The sequence below is a fragment of the Oncorhynchus keta genome, unplaced genomic scaffold (assembly GCF_023373465.1).
Source record: "Oncorhynchus keta strain PuntledgeMale-10-30-2019 unplaced genomic scaffold, Oket_V2 Un_scaffold_1526_pilon_pilon, whole genome shotgun sequence".
Taxonomy (NCBI): Eukaryota; Metazoa; Chordata; class Actinopteri; order Salmoniformes; family Salmonidae; genus Oncorhynchus; species Oncorhynchus keta.
This window is the reverse complement of record NW_026290798.1, coordinates 652,397-673,151: the sequence shown is the minus strand read 5'-3', so window position 1 is coordinate 673,151 and position 20,755 is coordinate 652,397. Positions and strand designations below refer to the sequence as shown.

Genomic DNA, 20,755 nt, shown 5'->3' with positions numbered 1-20,755 from the left:
CAAGCTAACTAACCACCAGGTACCTCAGACATACAGTACTGCCAACAAGCTAACTAACCACCAGGTACCTCAGACATACAGTACTGCCAACAAGCTAACTAACCACCAGGTACCTCGGACATACAGTACTGCCAACAAGCTAACTAACCACCAGGTACCTCAGACGTACAGTACTGCCAACAAGCTAACTAACCACCAGGTACCTCGGACATACAGTACTGCCAACAAGCTAACTAACCACCAGGTACCTCAGACATGCAGTACTGCCAACAAGCTAACTAACCACCAGGTACCTCAGACATACAGTACTGCCAACAAGCTAACTAACCAAACCTACGTGTTTTTCTTGTGTGAATTAGGAATATGATATCTCTTGGGTTATGACTGGTTAATCATCAACAGGACCCTCAAATAGTAGTTGTGGTATATCAAGCTCGCTGTGTGTCTTTTTGCTCCAGTTTCCCTGGCTGTTAGCGATAGGGTATACCCAGAGGTTGTGCCAGCCAAACATCTGACCATTGAGCCTGAACCAAGAGTGTTTGTGGTGGAAGCAGTCCAATCACTTCCTGAAGACGTTGCCCTGGAGGGTAAGGCAACACAACAGCAGAGAGAGCAGGATGATGATTGGTTTTTGCAGCTGGATGTTGCCCCTACAGTAGCAGGTACTTTGACCATTCTAAGCTTGCTGTTGGCCACTCGAAATACAAATACCAACCCTTATCTTGCATCCAAAGGCTCTCAATTGTTGTGTGAGCCTATTGACTATCCACAAAAGCTTTTGGCAAGGATTACACTATTATATTTACATGTTCTAGTAAAAGACTTGATCCCTTGTGGACTGTTGGGCTGTGTTTCTGTCTCTATCAGCTGCACCAGTGGTGGTGATTTACTCTGATGTGAGCACCACAGCTGTTACGGTGGTGAAGGAGATAGTGGAACAGAAACCACCAAAGACCGTGAGGATCATGGAAGAGACTGTTAAGATGGAGGAGGGGCCTGTGGTAACACCTAAAGAAGTGGATGATGATTGGTTTGTGCTCTGGGACCGCGCTCCCTCCAAGATACTGACCACACCCAAGGGTATTGCTGCTTGACCACCGTCTGCCCCTTTTCTTTGGTAAAACGCTGAACCCAGATTGTGTATTACTTGGCATTGATAAGCCTGTTATCCTTGTTTTATTTCAGCGTTCCATGTAGACAGAGAGGTTATAGAGCTGGTACCCCGGAGAACAGTGATTGTGGTGGAGGAAACTAGGAAACCACATAGAGTGGTGGAGGACAGACGTCAACCGGAGGTTGAATTGGTGAAAACACTGCCTCCCCAAGAGAGAGGGGAGGGTGATGATTGGTTCATGCTCTTTGAAGCCTCTCGCCAAGAGCCTGTGAAAATGCCAACAGGTACCCACTGACCACATCATCCTGAGCTCGGTTGTGCTTCACATTCCCCTATATATTTTTTATAATGATGTGTCGTAAAGGGTCTCTAATCAGATATGTGCAGCTTTGGCCACAATCAGATGGTGTGTGTTATAATCTGTGAATGGTAAGAGTATCATAGTCAAGTCTCCTGGGTACTCTGTGTCTGTCTGTATCAGTTGCTGTGGTAACTAGACCTGCCCCTGTGGTTGATGTGATGGTGACGAGCACAGAGCAGAGAACCCAGAAAAGGGTGACGATAGTGGAGGAGAGGTGGAGAGAGGAGAGGACCCTGCAGCAGAGACTGCCTCAGAGACAGAGAGAGGTGGACGATGACTGGTTTGTCCTGCTGGATGCTGCCCCTAAAGAATTAGGTACCCCTCCATCTCTTCATTTCCCCATCCCCCTGCTTTTCCGGCTCATTTTAGCTGCAGACTGAGACTACCAAAAGACTGAAACTACCAAAAATATCAGTTCATTTTGTCCGGCATACCTATTTGGAATAATTCAATCGCAGATTGAGATCACTATTGCTTGTTTTGAATTTTTTTGAGATTTGCAAAATGGTCTTCTACTGATACTTTAACGATGCATGTAAGCTGTGTCTTAGATAAGAGCTCTGTTTGTGTGTTTGTATCAGTTGCTCAACGTGAGCGTCTCCAGGTCTATACTGACATAACTGTGGTCAAAGGTCCAGCCGCTCAGCCCAAACCCAGAGTGGTGGTTGAGGAGGAGAAGAGAACAACACAACCCCAGAGAGATGTGGATGACCATTGGTTTGTGTTGCGGGAGAAAAAATCGGTTGCAGGTACTTTGCATCTTGAGTTTTTGCGTGCTGCCCTAAAACAATATGTTGATCTCACACCCGCTCTCCAACCTCAACTTACCACAAAAGCTGACTAACATTCGTCCAACACTTTTACAACGTGGTTGTGCTCTGTCATGGGATTTTCCCCTGAAAAAATACGTTGTTTGACGAACCAATGGGTCTTTGGTTATGCTTTGCTTATTTACATATTTAGTTTTCCTTTTAACGGCTTTAGGAATACTATACCACAGTGAGGCGTGAGCTTATTAACCCCATGAGTCAGGACAACTTCTGCTATTTGCATCGTTGGTTATTAACCCCATGAGTCAGGACAACTTCTGCTATTTGCATCGTTGGCTACGGTTGAGAAGTAATGGCCATGCTTTGCTGCCTGTTCTATATTGTGAACAGTTGCTTCCTACAACTCATCCAAGCTTTTCCCCTTGCTAGTCTCATTCTAGACTAGACTGAGCTGGCCCGTGAAGGTACAGTGTGTACCTGAAGTCTGTGTGTGCCCTGGCCTCAGTGTGTGTGTGTGTGTGTGTGTGGAGTTGATTATAAGTTTGTTTTGTATATGTGGATGTTCAAGATGTTCTTCTGCGCTCTGTCAGTGTGTTTACCTCTCACTACACCGGGTTTGATGGTCTCAAAGCACGCAGACCGTCTCTCTCCTGCCCTATATACAAAACCACTATCTAAATACTAACACTCCCTCTGTCCTGTCTCTCTCCTGCCCTATATACAAAACCACTATCTAAATACTAACACTCCCTCTGTCCTGTCTCTCTCCTGCCCTATATACAAAACCACTATCTAAATACTAACACTCCCTCTGTCCTGTCTCTCTCCTGCCCTATATACAAAACCACTATCTAAATACTAACACTCCCTCTGTCCTGTCTCTCTCCTGCCAGTGGTGGCCACCCACAAGGCCGCCCGTCCGGTCAGCGCCCCAGTCTTCTCCCAGGCAGCCCTGATGGAAGCAGGGATCCCCATGGCCCCCCTGGACCTCCAGCAGCCCCAGACCTCCACCCCCATCAGGCTGCCAGCCCGCCAGGACGACAGGAAGCTGCAGGTCACCGTGGAGGCAGTGGACGAGGGCTCAGCCGAGGTCAAGGTACTGCACCTAGGAACTACAACTCCCACAATCCCCTGCCGTACAGGGATCATCATCATTCACCCCTCACACACAGATATACTGGTCATAGAAGTTACAGATAGACTGGTCTCAGCAGCGATATTGCTATATTCATCACATAGTATTATTTATAAGAGAAGTATAAAATGCTGATTTTTCTATAGTTATAAATAGAATAGCTGTGCATCATCATTTCTGCCCTCCATTGGTCACAGTAATGATCGTGTAACAAAGACACACCTCAGATCACAAGTTCCTCAGGTGGCTCTGCTATGGACGGGGACGAGGCTCCTCGTGGAGGATTCTAACACCATTATACCTTCTCTCCTCCTCCATGCCTGGGGTAACTCCAGTCTGAGCAGACGGACACTGAGGAGCCGGTTCAAATGAGGAAGGTCAGACCTTTGACCTTGTCCCGACTCCTGCTTGCGCACTATATTAGTATTGTAGTCACTCCACTCCCATTCTAACTTACACCAGTGCCAAGTCTCCCATCCATAAGACTAACTTCACCCTCTCCTCGTTTTATTCTCCTGGTTTCACTTGAATACTGCTCACAAACTACAAGGTCTTTGAGTTGACCTCATGTTCAAGTCAGACATTGTCTATGACAACAGCATTGGTATTGGTCATGTGCAGACTGAGATGTATATGAGATACATTACATATGCTTTTGGTTTGCACATCAGTCCAGACAGGAAGAAAAGTTAGGGCCTTTGAGGAATGAATGTTGAAAGAAGATTCCTCATTGGCTGCTGCATTTACATGCATGACACAGGACTAGGTTTTCATGATGACTAGTGTTTCTATCGAGTACTGTATCCCTGCCTGACCCTTCACCTTTACCCCCCACCCCTTCAAGACACCCACTCTAATAGCCCTGTCTTGGGTCCCTGCTTTGCACATCTGGGATTCCAAGGCCCTTGTGGCCCCAGGCCACTCTGCATGCAGACCCCTCACCACCCCGCTCCCCATGCAACAATGCATGTCCACGTTGTGCCGTCTGCTATGATGTCACGTGGAACCTGTGTAACCCACACCTTTCTCCTTTTTGTTCCTTCACAGAAAAGAGCTAAGAGAACTGAGGGTGACTCAATTTATATCAGACATAGTCTTTTAATGTTGGAGGTTTGTTTCCCCGTCTTCTGGAGATCTGTCTCTGTCACTGTTTTCGTGCTCTTTGGCTACTGGCTGCTATAATACAACAGGCTGCTTTGCATGTGACATTACTGATTCACATCTTGTGTATTACATAGTCGTCTTTGCTTTTGCTAGTAGATGATTTTGACAGTGTAACCTCTAATTTGCTTTGTGTGTGGTGATATTAACTCAACACAGCGAGCTACTTGTTTCAGGGAAATGTTGTTGAGTACTTGATATCTCCTGATTGCTTCTCGTGAAGTATATGATTGGGATTGTGGTCTCTTCTCCCCAGACATTTATTTTTATTTTTTTTTACCTTTATTTAACTAGGCAAGTCAGTTAAGAACAAATTCTTATTTTCAATGACGGCCTAGGAACAGTGGGTTAACTGCCTGTTCAGGGGCAGAACGACAGATTTGTACCTTGTCAGCTCGGGGATTCGAACTTGCAACCTTTCGGTTACTAGTCCAACGCTCTAACCATTAGGCTACCCTGCCGCCCCACATCACACCATTCACGTTCCATGAAAGGGAGCCAGGAGTGTTTCATTTGTGGTGTTTGTAGATACTGTTACTGATCGGCCACGTTATGCAGCTGAGATGTTGTTCTGTCTCCAAGCTCGGCCATTTGAGTGTTAGTAGAAGCATTACCATTACATTCCTGACATCTTGTTTCAGCGTCGTCTCTCCTCGGTATACAGTAGAAAGTGTTTCATCTCCATACTCCATATAGGGCAGGCCACCACCAGCCTTCCCTCTCCACCACTCTGCCATCTCCATACTCCATATAGGGCAGGCCACCACCAGCCTTCCCTCTCCACCACTCTGCCATCTCCATACTCCATATAGGGCAGGCCACCACCAGCCTTCCCTCTCCACCACTCTGCCATCTCCATACTCCATATAGGGCAGGCCACCACCAGCCTTCCCTCTCCACCACTCTGCCATCTCCATACTCCATATAGGGCAGGCCACCACCAGCCTTCCCTCTCCACCACTCTGCCATCTCCATACTCCATATAGGGCAGGCCACCACCAGCCTTCCTCTCCACCATTCTGCCATCTCCATACTCCATATAGGGCAGGCCACCACCAGCCTTCCTCTCCCTCCACCACTCTGCCATCTCCATACTCCATATAGGGCAGGCCACCACCAGCCTTCCCTCTCCACCACTCTGCCATCTCCATACTCCATATAGGGCAGGCCACCACCAGCCTTCCCTCCCACCACTCTCCACCACTCTGCCATCTCCATACCATCCCATATAGGGCAGGCCACCACCAGCCTTCCCTCTCCACCATTCTGCCATCTCCATACTCCATATAGGGCAGGCCACCACCAGCCTTCCCTCCACCACTCCACCACTCTGCCATCTCTCATACTCCATATAGGGCAGGCCACCACCAGCCTTCCCTCTCCACCACTCTGCCATCTCCATACTCCATATAGGGCAGGCCACCACCAGCCTTCCCTCTCCACCACTCTGCCATCTCCATACTCCATATAGGGCAGGCCACCACCAGCCTTCCCTCTCCACCACTCTGCCATCTCCATACTCCATATAGGGCAGGCCACCACCAGCCTTCCCTCTCCACCACTCTGCCATCTCCATACTCCATATAGGGCAGGCCACCACCAACCTTCCCTCTCCACCACTCTGCCATCTCCATACTCCATATAGGGCAGGCCACCACCAGCCTTCCCTCTCCACCACTCTGCCATCTCCATACTCCATATAGGGCAGGCCACCACCAGCCTTCCCTCTCCACCACTCTGCCATCTCCATACTCCATATAGGGCAGGCCACCACCAACCTTCCCTCTCCACCACTCTGCCATCTCCATACTCCATATAGGGCAGGCCACCACCAGCCTTCCCTCTCCACCACTCTTCCATCTCCATACTCCATATAGGGCAGGCCACCACCAGCCTTCCCTCTCCACCACTCTTCCATCTCCATACTCCATATAGGGCAGGCCACCACCAACCTTCCCTCTCCACCACTCTGCCATCTCCATACTCCATATAGGGCAGGCCACCACCAGCCTTCCCTCTCCACCACTCTTCCATCTCCATACTCCATATAGGGCAGGCCACCACCAGCCTTCCCTCTCCACCACTCTTCCATCTCCATACTCCATATAGGGCAGGCCACCACCAGCCTTCCCTCTCCACCACTCTGCCATCTCCATACTCCATATAGGGCAGGCCACCACCAACCTTCCCTCTCCACCACATATCTTTCCACTCACCAGCTCGTCCACTATTTGTGGCCCTTTCTGAATCTAGTTTATGATGTCTTCCCAGTCATATATTCATGTCATTGTGAATAAATGACGTCTAAGAGCTCCACTGCTCTCATCACCATAAGATTCATCCAGCCACAGATACAGGATGCTGCTCTCGCTGCATAGTGACCATCTGCGTCTGTGACCAAAAGTAATGTGTGCTAACATCACCTCGCTCTCATCCGCTGTGATTTGTAACCTGATCAGATTCTATATAGTGCTGCTCACTAATTGAACGGGTTGATTTATCAATGAGAGCTCAGAGAATCCATTTTATTTTGAATCGATCTGATGAACTGACTTCCTGCCTGCTTTAACGCTGTAGCTTTGAGTTAAATAGAACAGCAAAAGTCACCTGCTGCTTGGTTGACATTGTTTATTATCTAAACATGTTCATATGAGTGACATTGTTTCTGACACACCTGCTTTCTCTCTCCACTTTCTACACATCTACTCTGTCACTCCTCTTCTCCACACCTATTTTCCAAACCAAATGTTTGTCATTTTCCACTTTACCTCTCTCTCTCTCTCTCTCTCTCTCTCTCTCTCTCTCTCTCTCTCTCTCTCTCTCTCTCTCTCTCTCTCTCTCTCTCTCTCTCTCTCTCTACCTCTACCTCTACCTCTTTCTACCTCTACCTCTACCTCTACCTCTCTACCTCTCTCTCTCTCTACCTCTCTCTACCTGTCTCACTGTACCTCTCTCTCTCTCACTCTACCTCTCTCTCTTTTTCTCTCACTCTACCTCTCTCTCTTTTTCTCTCTCTTCTCTCTCTCCCCTCGTCTCCCTCCCCCTATCTTCTCTCTCCCCCCTTCCTTTTCCTCCCTCTCTCTCCTCTCTCACTACCTCTCTCCCACTCCCCCTCTCCTTCCTCCCTCCCTCTCCACTTCTCCCTCCCTCCAGGACTTTGAGAAGCCCCAGGAGGATCTCATCAGGCATCATACTAGTATCAGTGAGCTGAAGAGGAACTTCATGGCGTCTGTCCCAGAGTTCCGGGGGCCTAGTGAATGGGACAAGCGCCTGTCTACTCACTCCCCCTTCCGCAGCCTGGGCATCAACGGACAGCCTTTACCTGATGCCGACGGGGTGAGTACCATCTCAGACCAGACACTGTGCCGTACCCCACCACACACCCCTCCCCTCAGTTCTCTGTAGTTCACGCCAGCTTCCCAGCTCTCCCATTCCACAGAGAAGGAATGGATGTTAGCACACATTTCAATGCAAGTCAATTTGGGAGATGAGGAGAAATTTAAATGTGTGAATATATTCCTGAATTGACTGAATGGAAGTACCCTACCACACGTTTCCCTCTGTATGGCTGTCTGTTGTGTTCTCTGAGTTGATGTGTTGGGGTGGAGAACCACAACACCATCCTGTGGTTCTACTTTTGTTCCTCTTGGTTTGTGTTGATGCGATGCAAACACTTATTGCATGTCTTTGAGCAAGGCCTTTTGTCTTCAACCGGACCCATCTAGTCTATGAAAGGCTTTCTGTCATTACTACCCTACTAAAATGGAAAGATTTCTGTTTGCATGGGCCAACTGAAGAACACCTTGTCCAGACTGATTGGAACAGATCAGTCTGTTCACCTTATGGCCCAGTCTGTCTGGATGTTCAGCTGTTTGTTGTGAGGAAGGGACTTATGGTTTGGGCATGTGGTGTCTGAGCCTATTGGTCAGGTTTCTAAGCCCAGCTCTGTCTTTACCTCCTCATTCATTGGCTGTCCCTTAGTCTGACCCTCCCCTCAGTGCATGACAACCAGACCTGATTGGACAGAGAAACTGCATGACCCTGTGACTTGAAGATCATGACCTTGGAGTAGAAGAGTTGACCTGTGTGCTCGTCCTCCTGTCTCCTCTTTCCCTCAGTGATGTGCTTGTTTTCTGCTTCATGTTCTCCATCCTGCCTCCTCCCAAATACTGCCCCTCTTTCCCTAACTCTGCTTTCCCACACTTCCTTTTTCTCACTTTGCTTTGCTATTCCGTGTACTGATACTCCTGTCCCCAAGCCCACAACTGAAGAGTCTGAAGGCCCACAGGTTACCCATAACCACCTAGTCCAACTCAGACATGCGTTCTCCATTCTTCCTCTCTTAGACCATGACACAGCTTTGCATAGCCTTCCTATCCATTACCCTACATCAGACATTTCAACATCCCCTACCTCTCTCATCTCTCTCCCCCTCTCCACCCTCACCCTTCTCCCCTCAGTTCGCCATCCGCCTTCCGCGTGGCCCCTGCAAGACTTCTACTCTAAACGCAGCTGAGGTGGCATCCTAGGGGCCCTCGAGCCAGCCCAGAGGGAGAGGACCAGAGAGAGGGATGTGTGTAGGCAGGCCATCAACCTCTAGCTCCTTCTTCTTCTCTTCTTCATCACAGCTCTTCATCATCATCTTCTTCTACTTCAGAAGCTGCTTCCTGTCATGTGACTCTTACTTCCTGTGTATCTTGCTCAGTCCCCCCCTCCCCAACTCTTCCTGACTGTTCCTACAGACTGTTGCTCCTTCCTAAAAAGTTTAAAGACTTGACGATGACCCCACTTCTGTTTTTGTATATCTGATTATCTGGACTAGACGAGGTGCGTCTGACAATGACAGTTGTCAGGTGGCTTTTTACAGTAGGAACAGTTTTGATATGTGCAGGTTCCACCAATAGAAGGTGTTTTTGTACACATCCAGACAGACATCAATGTTGTCATATGTCATAGTAGGATTAGTTAGTGGCGTGTTGTGGTATTTCATGTATGAAGTCTTCTACAAAAGCACATGAACCCTGCACTAGTGGACAGCTACAGTGTATTTTTGACTATACAGTGTATACCTCATCACAATTCACTTATTTTTTTTTAGGCACATCTAACACTGACGAGGTAACTTTGGGGCAGCTTGATCAAATGTTATAGTATACATGACCTATGTTTCGTTCACTGGTATTTGGTAAAACACTCTTGTCAACTGCAATATATTTTGTCCTGCTGCATGCCCCTTTGACAATCAATTTTGACCCCCCCCCAAAAATGCAATAAATTCTTGCTGAACATGTTTGATGGTGGAAAACATTGTTTCATTCCCTGCTGTTGTTCACACAGTGGATATATGTGTGCTGTGTCTTTCCTCTAGAGTGTGTATTACTCCTATAAGGGAAGAGCTGGACACTAAGACAGCGCTACAACAGGACGAGTCCAGCAGCACTGTAAGACCATCGGGGGCTCAGCCCCAGCCCTGCTAGCACAGAAACTGGGCCTGATAGGGTTGACTCCAAATCCCATGATGCACCTGGGGTGGCAGGGCCATGTGATCAGGATGATGAGCATGTTAGCTCTGGGGCCACCACCAGCCACGTACCTGTCGTTGAGGTGGAGAGGGCACAGCTGCCCCACTCCTATCAGCTCCAGGGTACAGTGCTGGAGGAGGAGGAGCCGGCAGACCCAGGGTCAAGGGGGAGCAGTCTGGGAGGATAACTGGAGCCTCCCACACTCCTATTTCGTGAGCGGTGTTCCCCATGTCATACGCTGTTTCCAGGTAGCCCTCCCTCTGCCCTGACCAGCTCCTGTTGATTGACTCCTCTGCCTGTCCTGTACCTGTACTCTGCCTGTCCTCTGCTCTGTCTGGGTGATTCCATGGGGGACAGTGTACACTCACCCTTCTGCAGCATGGCTACAAGGAATCCAAACTGTAAACACTGAATCTGTACTCTAGTCATACTGGTGTTGGTCAGGATGGTTGAGTTCTGCTAGAGCCGGCTGCAGAGGTGGTGCACAGTGATGGTGTTTTCTCTGGTGTTGGGGGTGATGGGAAGAGATAAGGACCGTGTCGCTATTCCTCTCTTTCAAGCGCTCTCTCTGACACACTAGATGAATTGTCTTTCTCTCTGACACACTAGATGAATTGTCTAGATGAATTGTCTTTCTCTCTGACACACATATGAATTGTCTTTCTCTCTGACACACACTAGATGAATTGTCTTTCTCTCTCTGACACACACTAGATGAATTGTCTTTCTCACACACTCTCTGACACACACTAGATGAATTGTCTTTCTCTCTCTGACACAAGATGAATTGTCTTTCTCTCTGACACAATATGAATTGTCTTTCTCTCTCTGACACACTAGATGAATTGTCTTTTCTCTCTGACTGACACACTAGATGAATTGTCTTTCTCTCTCTGACACACACTAGATGAATTGTCTTTCTCTCTCTGACACACACTAGATGAATTGTCTTTCTCTCTCTGACACACACTAGATGAATTGTCTTTCTCTGTCTGACACACAATATTAATTGTCTTTCTCTCTCTGACACACAAGATTAATTGTATTTCTCTTTCTGACACACTAGATGAATTGTCTTTCTCTCTCTGACACACACTAGATGAATTGTCTTTCTCTCTCTGACACACACTAGATGAATTGTCTTTCTCTCTCTGACACACACTAGATGAATTGTCTTTCTCTCTCTGACACACAATATTAATTGTCTTTCTCTCTCTGACACACAAGATTAATTGTATTTCTCTTTCTGACACACTAGATGAATTGTCTTTCTCTCTCTGACACACACTAGATGAATTGTCTTTCTCTCTCTGACACACAAGATTAATTGTCTTTCTCTCTCTGACACACACTAGATGAATTGTCTTTCTCTCTCTGACACACTAGATTAATTGTCTTTCTCTCTCTGACACACACTAGATGAATTGTCTTTCTCTCTCTGACACACACTAGATGAATTGTCTTTCTCTCTCTGACACACAATATTAATTGTCTTTCTCTCTCTGACACACAAGATTAATTGTATTTCTCTTTCTGACACACTAGATGAATTGTCTTTCTCTCTCTGACACACACTAGATGAATTGTCTTTCTCTCTCTGACACACACTAGATGAATCGTCTTTCTCTCTCTGACACACACTAGATGAATTGTCTTTCTCTCTCTGATACACACTAGATGAACTGTCTTTCTCTCTCTGACACACACTAGATGAATTGTCTTTCTCTCTCAAACCTCGTGGTGGTGGGAAGGACATCTTGGTAAAACTAGAATGGGGAGTGGGAACGAGGGACCCAATCAGTTGTGAATGAAAAGAGAGGTGTGGTTTGAGGGGCGTGGTTGATGAAACATTGGAAAGTTACAGCTGTGCAATGTTCAATTGGGCACAACCAATAATGTATATAAACACTGGACACAACATCATGTAAGGTTCAGATATAATGATATGATATAGAGCCTATATGTCTGTTTGACATGTATAGAAGAAAGGAACCATGTCGGCTCTTCTCATGTCGATGTGCAACGTTCAGTCAAACTGACTGGAGTGTGTTCTCCTCCCACCCCAGCCCCCTCTGGTGCAGACCCAGACAGTCACCATCACAGACGTGTCCATCTCCTCCCTACTGACGTCTCCACTAAGGATGTCCCTATCGCTCAGACCCAGACTATCAGCTACGAGTCTGCAGAGGTAGCCAACCCATGATCATATAGATGATGCTACAGCTGGGGAACTCTGTGGTTCCACCTCCACAGGGTACAATCAGGGCCGTGTTCAGGGATCTATACATGGCATTTCATTCTGAAACGTTCAGTACAGTGCACCTATGACTGAGGTGTTACCATGGAGCCATTATTTCTGTTTGTTTCCTCTCAGGTGTCAGTTGATGGGACAGACTGGGGGAAAGAGGCCACAGCACTGAGCAGCATTCAGTCCATTACCTCAGAGAGCAGCAGGGAAACCAGTGGCACCTCCATTACTACCACCACCACTCACATCTCCAAGGTAAGGGTACACCATAGACCGCACACACACCTCAGCTGTGTCATGGCCTCTGACTATTTATCTTGTCCCAGGTGGTGAAAGGAGGAGCGTCAGCGACCAGAGTGGAGAAGAGGATCGTCATCACTGCCGACTCAGAGGATGACCAGGTACAGTACGGTGTCTATGACGGCTCCTTCTACACACACCAAGGCCTGGTCAAACACAATGCTTCTCTGTGACACATTTTTGTCATAATGTGTACAACCAGCTAGGTGGAGATTAACTGAAGCTTTGTCTCCTGCAGGGAAGTGATGGCGGAGCAACAGCAATGTGATTCAGATCAACACACAGTCAGGGAGCCCTATGGATCTGATGCTCAAGACACCAGAGCTTTGTAGTACAGACTAACCTCCCTGTCCCAGAGCCACCCCCACCTCCTCAACCCATACGGACATTGTGTCCTGACTGGTCCCCTCCAGAACCACTGTGGTGGTGCATAAAAGGGAATATGGTGCCATTTGGGATGCATCCTGGTGTCTCCCTGACCAGTGGGATATGAACAGGCCAGGGAGAAAGCCTATTGTGTCCTCTCTTTCCATACTGCTGTTCTGACTGTATGGTGGCTTCATTTTGGTTTATTCCACTCAAACCTCATATTTCGCCAAATTACTCTTTTTTAAATTATTATAGTAGGAAAGATGAACCATTTCAGTTCTAAGAGCATTTAGGTCATTTTCTTTTAAATGTTTATTTACAACATATTTTTCTGTCGTTTGTATTGCTACTACTGTATCATTGAGTTTAAGTGTGGACTCAGCGATATGACGCAGATGCAGAAAGTAAACAGCGTAGTGGGTCAATTTCAGCCAAACAACTAAGAGCGTTGAAGCAAGAGGCTCGACTTCTCTGCTGTTTTGGTGCCATGGTTCCAACGCTGTGAACAGAGTGAAGTGAACCCGTGCACATGCGCAGATACTGTGTGAGAGCAAAGTCTTGCGTCTCGCTCATCTCAGTATCTGCGGTGCTGGTCGAGGCATTTTACTGAGTCTCCCTTTAACATGCTCATTTTGACAGAAATGCACTGTTTTCAACTGGGCTTTAAGTAATAACATTATCAGACTTTTTCAATCAGATTAAGATGCTGGACAGAAACTAGATGTATTTTTGGAAAGGGATAACTCCTTTGAGTTTATGTTTATAATTGAGGAATATTCTTTTTTTTTATTGAATATTAAAATTGAAATGACATACCTCACTTAAAAGTATTGAACAAAGATATTGCATACTCCAACAACCATGTCTGTTTTGGTTTTGTTCTCTGCTCAGGTAAAATATCTCTTACTTAACCAGCCATGTTAACATGTGTAATACTACTATGTCAGGCCACGATGACCCTCGGTATAAACTTTGACGTGATGACAACTATCTGTTTTGAAATGTTTACTCTATTTTATAGCATTACTGCTTTTATAGTATTTGTACAAAACGAGGTGTTTAAGTTATTGAAGTTCATATCCTACTCAATAGTAGCTTCTCATATCAATATTGTCTTTTTTTTTTTTTTTACAGCTTGAATTTGGGAGTGGCCCTATGTTTCCCAGTACATATTCAGCATTGTTTCTTCTTCCTCTTTTAACACACCATTGACCTCTAGGACTGCCCCATGCAGTCTGATGTGAGAGCAATGGGAGTGACCCTATGTTTCCCAGTACATATTCAGCATTGTTTCTTGTTCCTCTTTTAACACACCATTGACCTCTAGGACTGCCCCATGCAGTCTGATGTGAGAGCAATGGGAGTGGCCCTATGTTTCCCAGTACATATTCAGCATTGTTTCTTCTTCCTCTTTTAACACACCATTGACCTCTAGGACTGCCCCATGCAGTCTGATGTGAGAGCAATGGGAGTGACCCTATGTTTCCCAGTACATATTCAGCATTGTTTCTTGTTCCTCTTTTAACACACCATTGACCTCTAGGACTGCCCCATGCAGTCTGATGTGAGAGCAATGGGAGTGACCCTATGTTTCCCAGTACATATTCAGCATTGTTTCTTGTTCCTCTTTTAACACACCATTGACCTCTAGGACTGCCCCATGCAGTCTGATGTGAGAGCAATGGAAAGTCCTGCCGTGTTTTGTCCCTGAAAATGATTTTAGATAGAAACGTGATTGATTTTCAAACCTGTTGTTGTTGATTTGATGAAACAATGCTTTAGTCTGTTTCTCAGGTTTTATGTCTTTATCAATACTGCAGGACAAAACCCTTCTGTATATGATTGTATGAAGAATGTTCAGTCTTGATGTACATTCTAGCCCTGCAGATGGGTCCAAATGATTCTGAGCTCTTAAACACAGTAGTTCCTGTGCAAGATGTATTTATCACTATCAAAAGGCAGCTGTCCCAGTGTGTGGCTTTTCTTTCATACAGGGGAACATATTTAGTCCTTTTGTACATGTTCTACCATAATTTCTTTGTAAAGTAGAGACTGTTTCATGTGATTCTTTGTACTGGGATGTTTTTAAAACACGCCTGTTCGCAGGCTTTTAGACACAGTCACATTCAGAATAATCATCTAGTTTGTAAATCTTTCTTACCACCTGTTTTATAGTAGATTCCTCTACCAGTTGCTGTACCCTGTCCTTTTGTAGATCAGATAAAGATACTTGTATGAGAACCCTTTTAGAGAATGACAATTGGTAGCAGACCTTTCTTCCCCTCTGAAGAAGTTTGTGAAGGTGGCACAAACTATTAGCTCGAAAGATCTTGAGGTCATAAACTAGAATCTCAGCGGAAGCATTCGCTTTTAGATATGTAAACTTATTGCTTTTGTGACATATCCCTGTCTTTAAAATTAAATAAAATCAGGATGAATTATCAGGTGGTGTGTAGTGTCTGTCTGAGCAGGATTTCAGTCACAGTAAGAACATGTTTTAATAAAAGGTGACCAATAGAATTGTAAGAAATACAATTTTATTAAAAACTCTTAATTCCAGATGCTTGCATACAGACTTCAGAAAATCAATAATAGCATTACCACTGGAATTGTAGACTGAAAGAAAAACATTATTAATGTAAAATGTAGTACCATAATGTAAACTGTTTGTAGCTATAGGTTATCAACATGAAAGACATCCACCTGTGTGTTCAATACCACTTAATATTGTAACAGACCAATGCAAGAGAAACCATGCGTCTCAGTGTCCAGTCAAGAGACAACTCTGCTGTCATGGACATGTTCACAACTAATGATGGCTTAAGTGGCCCAACATTTTCACTTTGGGACAGTGAGTGTCCCAGCACTGGTATTTTATGTCAGCACAAAGCAAACCCATGTTGCCATTCACCCTGAGAACATATCTTATACATCTAATAAACTCTTGTCTTAAATGTAATTTGTGCAGAATCTATAATACATATCAAACTGGTTGTTAATTGGATTCTCAGCCAATCATCTGGATATGAACAATCATTGAAGATCGTTTTATATCAGCCTTTTCACACTGCTAAGTTGTGTCCACCCTCGGTAATGGAACCATGCAGGAAAGGCAACCACGTAGAGAATGTATCTGAGCCAGCCCAATACTGTGCAGGTCAGCATGGTAGTGTGACAACAGGTATTAGGATGTGCTCACACAGGCTGCCCAACTCTGACCAATCACATCAGCTCTTTTGACAATACGTGGGCAAAAGATCAGAATTGGGCAAAAACCAAAACGTGCACCTGAGGGGGGCCTCAGGACTGAGTTTGGAAAACCCTGCCTTAGCGAGCCAAACTGAAAACAGGTTTGAAAGATTGGGTCCTGTCAAGGAGAGGGGAAGAGTTGCACGATTGTAGTCAGTAGGGTTATGATCGGCTAAAGCACAGAGGGAGACAATCACCAAAGAGCATCCTGTGTAACAGATGATGGCCTGGTCCGGACGTCGACATTAACTACATCAGGGATGGTCAACTCCAGTCCTTCTGGGGCCTGATTGGTGCCATATTTTTGCTGCAGCTAACACACCTGACTCCAATAATTAACTCATTATGATCATCAGTTTAGAATACAATGTGTTGAATCAGCTGTGTTTGCTATGAAGGGTAATACTGCGACCTACAATGACTGGAGTTTCCCATCCCTGATCTACATGTATGTATTGTATCTGTCAGAATGTGTTTTTAACAAGCCTTTATTGAGCTACATAATCCACTTCTTTCATTCCAACCAAGTCAAAATGTCTCTTTCCCGGCCGGGTGTGTAAGTTCTAGCGAATAGCCTTCACAGGACTCTTGAAGCTGGAGGCAGCCTGGAGTTGGAGTTGATAAGCCATGGGGTGGATCTTGAAGCCATATAGCCTGAGAAAAAACAATAACTAAATATTACAACACAATAACAGTGTGGATTGTAGAAGGCTGCCATTATGCTAACATGTCTCAATCTCCTTACCGAGGGAAAAAAATGTCATCTTCAAATCAAGCAAATGGTTTTTGTTACAGTTCCCAGCTGAACATGAATTAAGTAATAACACGAACAAATCAAATGGGGTAAACAGAGCATCTTGATGAATTTGCAAAGATAAAGATAATTATAGAAATAAACCTTGGCACAAACTGGTTGGCAGGTCGTTTTGGCCGGTACTCTGGGTGCACCATAAATAGCATGTGGGGGAAGCCTGTCCCAAAGTAGGCCCCGTCCGTGTGGTGGTGCCGGGAGGACTTGGGGGTGTACACATCCATGCACTTTGGACAATACAGCTTCACCATCGCCTCACCTGGGATGTCTGACAGACCTATGGGAGAGGAGAGATCAACATTATGTAACACCGCTGAGGGCACAGACATCTATTCTGCTGTCAGCTGGCAATTAAATATTGATCAAATATATTTACTGTGCAAGCAAGAGTAATCTTTTTGAAGATTCCCTCAGACCTGTGTGAAATACTGCTGACAATCTGTGATATAGTTCAAAATGTGACTGGAGAGAAATGGTTCAATTCCATGAAAAGAGAAGAGGCATGTTCTGTAAATGAACAGGAGTATGAATACATTAAAGTCAAACTCACCAATAGGAAGCATGGGTTGATTCTCACAGTACACTCTTGGGCAATAGCCAAAGTCCCCTTGTTGGTACTTATCCAGCTGCAAACCAAAAACTATTTCAGTGTGTAACATGGTCACACAGCTAGTCCAAGAAGGCCAAACTAACTACATAAACGGACAGGTAGAATTTAGAATAGGGGTCTCCAACCTTTTTTAGCACGAGCTACTTAAAACAAAAAAAATGAAGCAGGTCACAAGCTACATTTTTATTTTATAGCTTTCAAATAGTTGTTTTGTCAATATACCTGGCAAAATAACGGTTAATAGACAACTAAGTGGGCCCACTAAAACGTTCCTGAATTCTCTTTGCTGTTTTATTTCTCCTGGTTTGAGATTTATTTTTAATTTTTACATTTGCTCAATATCACAATTGTTCATAGAGAAAGATGGAAAATGGATGTTCTGAGTCCATGTCAAAGCTTAAAATCACATGAGAAGACCCTTTGAGGTCTAGGAAAAAAACAAACATTTTAATTTGAGTGTAATGTACCCTTTAATTGCACATCTCGCAAGAGAGGAATGTGTCAGTCTAGTGATGTTGCTGCTGTTACCTATTGCTGCAGCACGTCATGACAGAGTTTGCAAAACAAATCAGCACCTCATTGATACAAATAATCATCATGATAGTTCTGTCAGATAAGCCTACTTTGCAATATGCATTTAATTGAACGTTTTTTCAGTCTACCCAAAAGACTTCCGGTCGCTATCTAGCTACACACAGACTCAGACAAATGAGCGCCCTAAACAGACAGGGGCAATATTGCTGGAAATTAAATTGGCAGATTGTGTTACGCGTGGCTTTTTAAGCCAATAGTGGCTAACTAGGGGTTGGACAATGTCACTGTGGCTTTGATACCCGGGAGCTTTACATTTATGACAGTTTGCCACGGAACACATGAAGAAAATGCATGTAATTTCAGAATTGATTGGCGAGCTACTCCTAGGTGGGCTGCGAGCTACTGGTAGCTCACAGTCTACCTGTTGGAGACCACTGATATAGAGATTATCCAAACTCCAGAACAATATATACAGATCTAGGGTTTACTACCATCTGAGCGATGCCTCTGTTGGTGAGGATGTAGCGTGCGTGGATCAGCCCGTACAGCATCTCTGCTGCCTGCTCTATCAGGTCACTCTGGTTGGGGTTGTCCTCCAACTCCTCATCTGACAGACAGACATGACAGTGAGGCTTTCAGATCAACACACAAGGTACACAGAAGCCTATAGTGACATGGTGCATGAATAAAGCACTGGGAGGCAGCATTATAGCATCTGCAGGTCTTTCCTGTCTTTATACAAACACATAAGTCAGGCTTTCAGATCAACACAAGGTAGACTTCAACCTATAGATGCACTGAATCAAAGTATGTAGTCACAGTACTGTGTCCTTGTGTCTTTTGAAAGGCACTTGTAAATACAAACAGAAGTGATAAATTAGCCTATAGGAAGTGTCAGTGTGAAGTCATGCCAGACGGTGTAGTGATGAGCTCACCTGGTTCCAGGTCCAGGATCATGTCAAGGGCCTGGCGGTAGTGAGGCACCTGCTCATTGAGCCCTGTCAGGTTAAACTTGTCCTGAATGTAGTCCTCATCAACCTGGTAAAGTGGAATGGATCAACATGGTTAGTAGCTTTCAGCTGCCAAACACAGTCTACTACTCTTTATGAATTGGCCAAGGTTGGTCAATTGCATAACAGGTTAAAGGGATTACTTCAGTATTGGCAATTAAGACAAGCAGAAGAGTTAAAGGTAGAATTAAGCAACGTAGCCTACACGGTGCACTGTGCTGGAATATCAGAAGCTACCACCACGCCATAACAAGCTTATGTCACGGTTACACACTGGCACCAATACAAAACCACCCCACGACTTTAAACACTGTGTTTTGGTCCTCTTTCACATGGAATTCTCCATCTGTGTTTTGGGTATATTTGGCTGGTAGTTGTAACAGTTCATTCTGTATTTCAAAGGATCAACTAGCTTCACAAACAGTTGGCTAAGTCAGAGCAATAGTATTTCCCCTGTCTGTCCTTCTCATGCTTTGATGTTCTGACATAACTAGCTATCTACTCACCTCACAGAAAAACTCATTCCCCCTCAGGCCACAGAACCAGGAGATCCAGGACACCTCCTCCGAGCTGCTCATCCTCTGAACAAGTGGGGGTGATGGTGCAACGGCATGCAAAAATTACATGTATTTCAGAATTTCCATTGTAGTACTAGAATATAAAGCTAGCTGGGCTAAGCATTTCGCTACACTCGCAATAACATCTGCTAACCATGTGTACGTGACCAATAAAATGTGATGTAGTAGCTAGTGGTGTATTCCATTCTGATCCAGGGACCTGAAGTATGTGCACACTGCAGGCTTTATTTCTGCCCCAGATGTTAGCTAGCTAATTCATCAAATCATCAAGCCCAGATGTGTTAGTACTGCGCTAGAGCAAAAACCTATTGTTATTAGTCAAATTATGCATAAAGAACTCAAGCTAGCTAACGTTAGCTACATTGATAACACTAGCTAGCTAACCCCGTGTTTACTAGCTAGTTACATTAGTTTAATAACGTTAGCTAGGTAACGGACATTTTCCACACGCATGAAATACATACTGATTTGAAAGTAAACAATGAATTTAGTACTGTGTAAAACCAAATGTGTTGTGTCAGCACACGTTTACTCACCCTCTTTTATGTTAGCTAGATATATATACCGGTAGCTACTTTGCTAACTAGCTAACACCTTAGCTAACTGCTGTAAACAAGAATGCTACTTCCGGTGGAATCTTCGGCTTCTCCGACCTGTGTTGATGAACAGTTTGTTGTTTCAGTCAAACCGCGAGTATTAGTGATGGCTCGTTCGCGAACGAGTCGGCTCTAAGAGCATATCAGAAGAGCCCAATCTATTTATACAAATATTTAAAAAAAAATAAGATATTAATAATACAAAGATTTAAATTAATAGAATTAACTAATTCAAATAACGATTTATTTTTATTTTTACGATATAGGCCTAAATGCTCAAGCGCATACTTTCGTTCTGACTGTGCTAAGACTAACAGCCTCACCTGTTGTTCCTGTCAATCAGACACGTAGTGTCAACCAATGAACCAAAGATGCGTGAGGGAGGGC

The 20,755-nt window shown here is 45.0% G+C and overlaps 3 protein-coding genes across 11 annotated transcripts in view; 1 reads left to right on the top strand and 2 right to left on the bottom strand.

Annotated features, from left to right (window-relative positions):
- LOC118375628 (uncharacterized) overlaps window positions 1-15,424 on the top strand; it is a 60,215-nt gene extending 44,791 nt beyond the window's left edge. Inside the window, 14 exon segments of the mRNA XM_052514087.1 lie at window positions 459-662; window positions 868-1,080; window positions 1,186-1,398; window positions 1,596-1,790; window positions 2,057-2,224; window positions 3,139-3,341; window positions 3,716-3,757; window positions 4,428-4,490; window positions 7,695-7,877; window positions 12,130-12,178; window positions 12,181-12,251; window positions 12,438-12,566; window positions 12,638-12,712; window positions 12,850-15,424. Of these exon segments, the coding sequence (XP_052370047.1) occupies window positions 459-662; window positions 868-1,080; window positions 1,186-1,398; window positions 1,596-1,790; window positions 2,057-2,224; window positions 3,139-3,341; window positions 3,716-3,757; window positions 4,428-4,490; window positions 7,695-7,877; window positions 12,130-12,178; window positions 12,181-12,251; window positions 12,438-12,566; window positions 12,638-12,712; window positions 12,850-12,879 (1,838 nt within the window). The 3' untranslated portion in view covers window positions 12,880-15,424.
- LOC127927551 (uncharacterized) lies at window positions 4,497-6,866 on the bottom strand. 8 transcript variants are annotated; one of them, XM_052514092.1, is made up of 3 exons: window positions 6,494-6,866; window positions 6,146-6,435; window positions 4,497-5,486 (listed from the first exon to the last, which is right to left on the bottom strand). In XM_052514092.1, exons 1-3 carry the CDS (start codon window positions 6,695-6,697, stop codon window positions 5,051-5,053), a joined length of 930 nt encoding a protein of 309 aa, XP_052370052.1. In that variant the 5' UTR covers window positions 6,698-6,866; the 3' UTR covers window positions 4,497-5,050. The 8 variants fall into 8 exon arrangements, 4 of the variants coding, with proteins under 4 accessions (XP_052370052.1, XP_052370053.1, XP_052370054.1 ...); XM_052514093.1 differs by having other exon boundaries at window positions 6,146-6,377; XM_052514094.1 differs by having other exon boundaries at window positions 6,146-6,609; window positions 6,726-6,861.
- Window positions 15,425-15,500: 76 nt separating the features above from the next.
- Window positions 15,501-20,755, bottom strand: LOC127927552 (casein kinase II subunit beta-like). 2 transcript variants are annotated; one of them, XM_052514096.1, is made up of 8 exons: window positions 20,692-20,709; window positions 20,309-20,425; window positions 19,701-19,775; window positions 19,120-19,222; window positions 18,676-18,791; window positions 17,591-17,666; window positions 17,128-17,317; window positions 15,501-16,883 (listed from the first exon to the last, which is right to left on the bottom strand). In XM_052514096.1, the coding sequence occupies exons 3-8, from the start codon at window positions 19,770-19,772 to the stop codon at window positions 16,793-16,795; spliced, it is 648 nt and encodes a 215-aa protein (XP_052370056.1). In that variant the 5' UTR covers window positions 19,773-19,775; window positions 20,309-20,425; window positions 20,692-20,709; the 3' UTR covers window positions 15,501-16,792. The 2 variants fall into 2 exon arrangements, with proteins under 2 accessions (XP_052370056.1, XP_052370057.1); XM_052514097.1 differs by lacking the exon at window positions 20,309-20,425 and having other exon boundaries at window positions 20,692-20,755.